We start from the raw sequence: 8,834 nt of genomic DNA, 5'->3' as shown, positions 1-8,834 counted from the left end.
CTCTACAAACGTACGGATTTCGAAATTTCACAAATATGTCCTGATTCCGACGAAGGAGTCTTGTCGTTATACAAATGGTGAAATGTCATTGTACGAGTGCAGGCGACACACCAGTGCGAGCCTTGAAGGAAGGCATTTCTTCTTTTGGGGTTACCTATACGGGCCCGTATGTCCGTTTCTATGGCTAACCTCGGGAACGATGATAGAGCATTAGGCAAGTCATAAATCATTAACTATACCAAAAGTTTGGAGTCCAGTCCACGTAACTTGCATCGATCGCCTTGATGTCGGGAACACCCAAGTTGGCCGCATCATTCATTAGCTCGGTGTGCATGATTTGAACTGCTTTCTTGACCCCATCGAGCCCAAAGACATTCGAGTACATGAATGGACGTCCCAAACCCACAGCTTTGACTCCGAGAGCCAGCAGACGCAGCGCATCTGTTCCATGCCGAATACCACCGTCAGCGAGAATCTCGATTTGCGAGAAGATGGTGGGGTCCTCGTTGTAGATTTCTAGTGCAATCTCGAGTGAAGACGGGGAGCCATCAAGATTACGACCACCATGGTTAGACAGGATAATGGCTGGAACCCCATGGTCGATAGCAGCACGGGCATCGGCAACTGTTTGAATGCCTTTGAGAATGATGGGTAACGATGTCATGTTACGGTACTTGTCTAACACCTCCCATGTGTTGGTAATGAACTGCGTATTTCTAGAAACATCCAAATTAACTTTGTCCAATGGGTTGCATGTGAGAATGGGCAACTTACGCGGATCCGACCCCGAACCGCGCTGCTCTTTGTCGGCTAGGACTACCGGGTGAATCCACCGACCAAACGATGGCTTTACTTCCAACGGCCTCTACTCTGTCAAATAAAACCTGATTGGCCGTATCATTGTTATTCACGTAAAGTTGAGTGAACAAGATCTGGCCATCAGTGGCAGCGTCGGCGATTGTCTCGATGGGCAATGAGGAGTATCCGGACGTCTGCGAGTATGATTAGTGGCATATTTCTCTCGCGCAAAATGTCGACTTATTTTGGTGCTCATACAATATAAAGAATATCCCCAGAGGCCGCTCCCTGCACGAAATTAAGTTCAGCATCGGGGTGGCCATATGCACCACGCGCACACGGACTGATGAAGAAGGGGCTGGAAAAGTTGTAGCCTAGGATAGTGGTCCTATTACAACAACGCACAATCAGTGAGATCTATCTATGGACCCCAACACATGATGTCTCACCTCAGGCTCGCTTCTATGTTGCTGATGTCTAACATGGTCCTAGGACGAAGACGATATCGGTTGTACACCTCCAGATTATTTCGGTAAGACCATTCCCCACCAGCGCCGTTACGATAATACGTGTAGTTGAACAGAGGGAGGTAATTCCTTGCGGCCCATTCGAAGTCATTCAGCGCTACAATGTCCGTCAGATTTGGCAGCTGGCCTTTGGGAAGATCACCCAGTACATCGGTGATGCCAGTGTCGGGCTCGTTCAAAAACGGACGAGCAGCGAGCGCGACAGATGTGAGCAAGATGCCACTGTAGAAATATTTGAACATATACATTTCAACAAAATTACTGATATTATATAAGAGGCGCAATGCTTGAACACCCTGAAGCAATGATACATCCCACCAGGGACTATTTTGAAGCAGCCACACTCTTATATGTATCCATATGATGCGTGAATTATACGATATTCCCCATATCGCTTCTATCACAACAACCGCTTCCCAGGTTGTGCTTCTTGGCTGTCTTGTGTAAATGAAAGTCTAATGCTTACAAAGCCTTACGGCAGTGTCCTGTAAACTCCACTGTGGTCCGGACATGACTCGATGGGTCGCCGTAGCCGAGTGGAACGGTTGAGTGGCAAGGACATGCCTTTTGAGGTAAATAAAGTGATGACAAAATGTACCTTCCTAAAAGCCTTGGCGATAAGGCTTGGCGATTTTGATGTTGAGTCTATCATCGATTACAGGACCCTTGGCCTGGGGCATACATGCACCACCCCGCTCCCTGGCCTGGTGTTGCGACAACGTAATTATCATGGCTCAGCTGCCTTGTGTGGCCTTGGCCTGGCTTGTCATGGCCACCCACCTGTCTGTTCATAACAATTTTATGACTATTGCATTTTTTGTTGCCATAAAATAGATTCAATTAATACTCCATAGGTTATATATCTGTACATAACTGCACTATGTAGGCTCCAAATAAATTGCCATACAGCTGTACAGTGACTTCGAGGGCTTAGATCTTTAGCACTACGATGTTTACAGAAGACTTAGTAGATTAACCAGATTAGTGTCCGGACTCAGCATGGTCTGCATGGGGCTCATCTCTTGGCCTACGAACAAGCGGGTCTGCTATCGGGCCGCCGAATGAGAGAACAAGAAATAAGAAGCATGCCGTCGGCGTTTTCGTTTGTACGAGGTGTTGTGGTCGAAGAACTCTCATCCACCAGCCAGGGTCGTCATTCGGGTGCAGTAACATTTTGACATCGCCACAAATTCTTAGTCTGGCTAGTTCCATCGATTTGCGTTGCAGGCCTCCAGCAACCACATGCCGAGGCACATTTAAGATAGTCTTCTAGCTATTTGCATTTCCCACTGTCACTACATGACTTAGTTCCAATAAATCTGCTGTCGCAGACCATTTCACTGACTTAGCCCAGTCGAAGCCATTGCATCGATTTAAAAGCGGTAGTGATGAAATTCCGGTACACGTACCGGCACACGGCAAGGCTGGAAGGGAAGATGTCTTGGTAAGCCTACTAATTATTTAGATCCCGAGGCCCGAAGTTAGGCTAACTCACTTGCTGCTATGTGTTGCTAGGGTGTAATGAATACTATCACCTACATTGCCGAATATCTTCTACTCAGGAACTTATATGTTCGCAATCAAAGAGACCAAAGAACACGCATGCACAGCACGATCTTCGTGTACATGGTACGCCCATCCATAATTATACGTTCTGATTACAGTCGTGACAATTATGAATCAAAGGACCAGACATATTCTTGTCAAGCTGCTTATAGAGCCACATATGAGCTATGGGGTTTCGAGGATATAGACGTATCACAATTTACACCTCATGATCTAAGACTAGACTAAGTGCCTCGAACCATCACTAATCAGTACGTACACCTGGATATTGTCGGTCCTGCGGACCGAACGTGAATTCTAGTGTTTGTGTCGGTCATATTTCGCACGCTGTTGATTAGCAGAGATTATCTCGTATAATTTGGACCCTTCTGAGGTGAGTCTAGACCCTCTATAAGGGGTGACCGCGGAATGCGTTGTGCTTTGTGGCATTCATAGACTATACATTGGATATCTTGAAAGTCTGGCAGAGCATCACTATGATAGCGGTCGAGCCAGTGCATTTTGCGGAGATCTAATTTAGCTGCTCTCGGTGCATGTTTTGAGAAGCCGAATGCTTTACTTATACTCTGTATCTAAAATGCCTATTCTGCTTGTCGGTCAAGTCATTGAAACTCTCCAATGCCTCCTCGGTTGAGTTGACCTCGTCAAGAAGACCCTTTTTCTGCTTTTGACGATTCTCAACATAGCAGTAGACCGTGTATATGATCTGAATGCCCATGGCTCCTGCGTATGCACCAGCTAAGCCCTTGATAGCCGTGGGATATCGCGGAACCTCAGAGGGCAGGAAGAGATGCGGTCCAGCAATGTTTCCGGCACAATACAGTCTATCTTATGTTAGCATTCACGGACCTCCATCAAACAATCTCGCAAGTCAAGAAGACATACACAAAATAGATACCGAGGACCACGCTTCGTTTGGTGTGACCAGCTGTGTTGAGACCAGGGAGTGTCCAGTTGAGAATGATGGGGGCGCCAACAACTCCCTGTAACCAACACATGGCAACGAGTGCAAAACGATGTTTTTCGATGCTAATCGTCATGATGCCAATCAAGCCAGCTAGCCCAGGGACGCATGACACTGTTCGGCGGATTAGTTGAGCGACTAACATGTCATACGAACGTGACCGATACTCACAGACGATGGTTGCGCCGAGCATGTTCGGTAGTCTGGACAAATACCCAAAGGCAATGACCATAACTAGCTCAAAAGCACCTACAGGGGTTTGTAAAAGGCTTGTGCGAAGTGGACTATAGCCAAAACCCTTGATAATGGCAGCAAGAAAGTTTGCCACCCCGCCATTCAGGATACCGTAACAGATGGCCGTCAAGTACAACAGCCACTGTCTGGGGTCAAGAAATGCCTCTTTGATCTGAGCTGGAACAATTTGGGCATGCTTCAAGCCGGTCTGGTTATGAGAAATTCTCCATACCGCTACCATTCGCTCGTACTCGGTTAGCATCTTAGCATTATGTGGACCATCAGGCAAGTAGAGGTAGACGACAAAGCCCCAAGCAATGGTCATAGATCCGACTATCTGGAGGTAGAGGAAGAACATTAGTAGTTAATTCCATGACAAAGAACTGTGTAGATTTCTCACCAGATAGATCAATTTCCACTGCGGAATTGCCAGATTCTCCGCGTGACCGGCACCGTAAGCCAGCAGAGCGCCGACAATAGACGAAATACCGTTGACAGATAGCCAGTATGAGCTCCGAAGGCTTTGCTCCTCGCGGGTCCAGAGCATGGATGTAAGTATGATGAATGCGGGGGACACAACGGCCTCCAACATGCCAAGAAAGAAGCGTATAGCAAAAAATCCCGAGAAACTGAAGACTGCAGCCTACAAAGAAGAGTCAGCAATTCAAGCAGTTGAAATTTATGTTCAGATACAACTCACCTGAAGCATGCAAACAGCTCCCCAGACGAACAGCATAACACCAATCAGTCTTCCTATAGGGAACCTCTGTAAGAGAATCTGCCATGGGTAGGCTCCTACGAGCCAACCAAAGTACAAAGCTGATGACACCCATGAGTAGTTATCCCCAACCATGTGTGTATCTGCTTGTAGCCCATATGCATTGGAATAGTTCAAGCTGTTCGAGACATCACATTAACCACTACTGTCTCGTGCAACGTGCCGCCTGAAACACATGGGCTGTATCGCAAAAGATAAGGGGAATGACTCACGTTTGTTTGTCGAGAAAACTCAACATATAGGTCATCATCATCTACCACTTTGTAAGATACAACAGAAAGATCTGTCAAAATCGAAGAGAAGAGCAAGACCTTACCAATGGCAGGACATAGAAGTCCAACTTTCTCCGGACTTTCACAGAGTCCCTCTCGAGCTGAGCTTGGTCGTATTGAAGAGATTGTTGAAAGTACTCTTTACCAAGTTCATTGAGGTCGATCTTTTGCCCTCCAAGCCGTTCCAACCAACCGACAGGCCTGGTGCTGCCGACTCCATGATCAGAAGAAGATGTGACGGCCTCGTCAGCCTCTTTGCTTGCAGACATCTGGCCGGGTACTGGTGAGGATGTTGACAGCAGAGAATGAATCTTTTAGTTTAAGCTGCCATGTATTGTGAATACACAAGTCGGGGACAGTCTTAAAAGAAGGTGCCTTGGCTTTATATCCCTAACCGCCTGCTTGACAATCAATGATTGCTGTATTCTAGGTTAGCGTATCGAGGTGCATTCAATATGCCCCATTTCTGTGATAAGATAGATTTCACCTTAAGAGCTACACTCCAGTCCTGGCTCTCCTCAAGACATGGATCGTGACTTATCGGGTGCGGTACATGCTCTGCCCCCGCGCCATAAAAGTGATCGCATTGGGTGGTTAGCACGCAAAGGATCCATCTTCGCTATCTACTAAACCAATCAAACCAAATACCGCCGTTCCACTGATAAGCATCCCTAATGCCGTGTTCAATGACGTTCACATTAGTGTCTGATAGGTACCATGAGCCGACTCCCGGCCGTCGGGCTCATGTCGATTTCTTGAACTTACGGAAGCATATGAACTTCCGCCTTCAATGTCTTTGCATTTGCGATAGCCTCTCCTTGTTTCGGGTTATGTAAATGAAATTGTCAAGCGGGGCCCGAGAACGCTCCGCTCGGCGCCACGTCTATTCCTTAAACCAGTTGGAGATCCTGAGGTCTTCGACACCTTTTATTGGATCATGTCGATCTATAAACAAGAATATCTCAATAATATAATATCAGGCAGACAGATTTAGGCAACGCTTACATTGGCAATTGCAGTCTAGAAAAATTCACCATGAGTACTACTGCTCTTAACGAAGTTGCGGTAGTTCAGACTAGTTTTCCATCACCGTTGAAATCATGGGAAGCTGTCCGAGATGAAAAGAGAGCGGAACAGCTATCGAGAATCCCTGCACTCTGGAGATTACAACCCTCACAGTTTCCTGTGAAAGGTGCTGTGGATTTGAGACCTCTTGCTGCCGCCTCAGGCATTTTAACGGAGAGAGAACTCGAGATTACGGGCGAGAAATACGATGCGACATCTCTTGCAGCTGAAATTTCTAAGGGCATATTCACTGCTACTGAGACCGTGACTGCATTTTGCAAGCGGGCTGCCATCTGTCAACAACTTTGCAATGCTCTTACCGAAATCTTCTTCTCCGATGCAATAGAAAAAGCCAAGAAGCTTGACGATTACTTCAAAGAGACTGGAAAGACTGTGGGACCTTTGCATGGGCTGCCCATGACCTTCAAGGTACATTCCAAGACCCTTTGATTCATATGAAAACAAATTGACCATAGAAATAGGATTGTTTTCATGTCAAAGGTTACGATGCATGCAATGGCTATATCTCGAGATGTTTCGACCCTTCCACTACAACGACACCCATCATTCAATTAGTGGAAGATGCTGGAGCTGTCATCATTGCCAAAACAAACGTCCCACAGACCATGTTGGTTGCCGAATGCGACAATAATGTATTCGGACAGACCAGGAACCCGATTGTAAATCACTTGTCATGTGGCGGCAGCAGTGGCGGCGAAGGATCTATCTCTGCTTTCAGAGGAAATGCACTAGGGGTCGGCACTGATGTAGGCGGTTCTATTCGGTAAGGCTTGGCAATGCAGACTTTGTTACTTGTGTTGACAAAACACTCGATACAGGCTCCCGGCCGCTTTTAACAATGTATACGGCTATAAGCCCTCCGCAGGAATTCTGCCTTTCATTGGGTATGCTGCGTCTGGCTGGACAGGCGTCAACACCGGCATTCCTGCGGTGTTGGGGCCTATTGGCCACTCTGTACGAGATTTGAGACTCTTCACTGAAGCGGTCCGGGCACGCAAGCCATGGCTATTCGACCCAGCTGTGATACATGGCGTGATGGAGTTGTCTACGCCACCAAATGGCCAGAAACCAGTTGTTGGTATCCTCCGCGAGTCCGGCGTCACCCCTCATCCCCCAGTTCGCCGAGCTATTCGCCTCGCCCAAGTCAAACTTGAGGCTGCCGGCTACGAAGTCAGAGACTTCACACCAGGTTGTCCTGACTTCAAGGAGATCAAAGAGATCGCTAGCCAGATTTTCACCGTGGATGGGGTATCCTATCAGCGACGGGAGCTTGCCAGAGCAAATGAGCCTGTCGTGCCCTCGGTTGTCAAGTTCGGGTACTGGGACATGCCCAGAAAGACTCACGAAGAAATGTGGGAATTGAACACTAAAAAGGGTGAAATACAAAAGAAGATGCTGGATGCGTGGGAAAAGATAGGCATCGACGTGCTCATTGCACCAGCAGCTCCGCACACGCCAATTACCCCTGACAATTGCACTGCAGAGCTTTACACAGTTGCCTGGAATGCTATGGATGTGAGCCGCGAGCCCTCGATTATCTATAGATTTTGTGCCTGCTAATGGCTATTCCAGTACCCTGCTATTATCATTCCATTCTTGAAAGCGGACTCTCTACTCGACCCCAAAGATGAAGCGTTCAAGCCGAAGAATGATATGGATCAAAGCATTCAGGCACTGTGTAAGTTACCCTGTCGAGAATATGCGTGTATTAGACCGTATTAAACCCTAACACATTCTTTAGATGATCCAGAGCTCATGGCTGGTGGCCCGGCCTCCCTCCAGATTGTTGCTCCAAGACTTCAAGATGCTGCTCTACTAAAACATGCGGAAGCAATTGACAAGGTGTTGAATGAGGAGGCTGGCGAAGTTGCATAATAAAGTGAATTATTAGCATGAGGGGCTGGCACACATACCCTTGCTGCTGTAGTATGCAAAGACCGCAATTCTGCGTTCCTGTTCTCATAACTAGATAGAGGAGTTGGATGCAGCATTAAGTAATAGATAGCATGTATTCAGTCCAGTAGTGTGGGAGATAGCCTACGCAGTGGGTTACATGTTGGATAATCTACGTCACTCAATACTGTGAGAGCATCGGCCCCCGGCGGAAGTTTTTGAGTGGTCCACACCTTCAACCTAATTTAGCATGTGTGGAACCGAGGCCCCCTAGATAAACCCCACCATAGACGGTGACAATAATTATATCTTATCTCGGGTGAGTTAAATCGGGTGGGTTGAAAGCGTTTGATCAAGTAACAAATCCTTTGTAGCTTGGGAAAAAACCTTGACCGATAGCGATTGCCGGAAAGCAAAAGACGCCACACAGGCGAGAGGACTTCCACTTCTAGTGCACAAAACTCTAAATTGAAAACGCAGCTGTCTTTAGGTGTCTTCTTTGGAGACACGCTGCTACTTCACTTTTTGGCATGGCGATGCCCTCAAAAATTACGCCAACTTATCATATCTGTCTCATCGGCTCTGGAGGGGTTGGCACGATTGCATCGCTTGTTCTTACTAAATCTGGCAGCGCTCATGTAACCTCTGTTCTCCGATCAAAGTACGACCATGTCTCTCAGTATGGCTGGTCTATTGACTCTATCGATCACGGCAAA

At 47.2% G+C, this 8,834-nt stretch overlaps 3 protein-coding genes across 3 annotated transcripts; 1 reads left to right on the top strand and 2 right to left on the bottom strand.

The window, feature by feature from the left end:
• Positions 1–229: 229 nt before the first annotated feature.
• On the bottom strand, positions 230–1,567 carry UCRPA7_1841 (putative cytochrome b2 protein; the record flags this gene model as incomplete). Its single annotated transcript, XM_007914410.1, has 4 exons — positions 230–716; positions 775–992; positions 1,057–1,186; positions 1,248–1,567. The coding sequence occupies 4 exons, from the start codon at positions 1,565–1,567 to the stop codon at positions 230–232; spliced, it is 1,155 nt and encodes a 384-aa protein (XP_007912601.1).
• A 1,883-nt stretch (positions 1,568–3,450) lies between these two features.
• On the bottom strand, positions 3,451–4,942 carry UCRPA7_1840 (putative mfs allantoate protein; the record flags this gene model as incomplete). The annotated part of the gene is made up of 6 exons (XM_007914414.1): positions 3,451–3,715; positions 3,777–3,819; positions 3,886–3,969; positions 4,027–4,426; positions 4,490–4,732; positions 4,790–4,942. 6 exons carry the CDS (start codon positions 4,940–4,942, stop codon positions 3,451–3,453), a joined length of 1,188 nt encoding a protein of 395 aa, XP_007912605.1.
• Positions 4,943–7,260: 2,318 nt separating this feature from the next.
• On the top strand, positions 7,261–8,100 carry UCRPA7_1839 (putative acetamidase protein; the record flags this gene model as incomplete). Its single annotated transcript, XM_007914413.1, has 3 exons — positions 7,261–7,740; positions 7,798–7,903; positions 7,967–8,100. 3 exons carry the CDS (start codon positions 7,261–7,263, stop codon positions 8,098–8,100), a joined length of 720 nt encoding a protein of 239 aa, XP_007912604.1.
• Positions 8,101–8,834: the final 734 nt, after the last annotated feature.

This window comes from Phaeoacremonium minimum, assembly GCF_000392275.1.
Source record: "Phaeoacremonium minimum UCRPA7 unplaced genomic scaffold PA7_03_scaffold_133, whole genome shotgun sequence".
In the NCBI taxonomy this organism is placed as follows: Eukaryota; Fungi; Ascomycota; class Sordariomycetes; order Togniniales; family Togniniaceae; genus Phaeoacremonium; species Phaeoacremonium minimum.
This window is presented reverse-complemented; position numbering and strand designations above follow the sequence as displayed.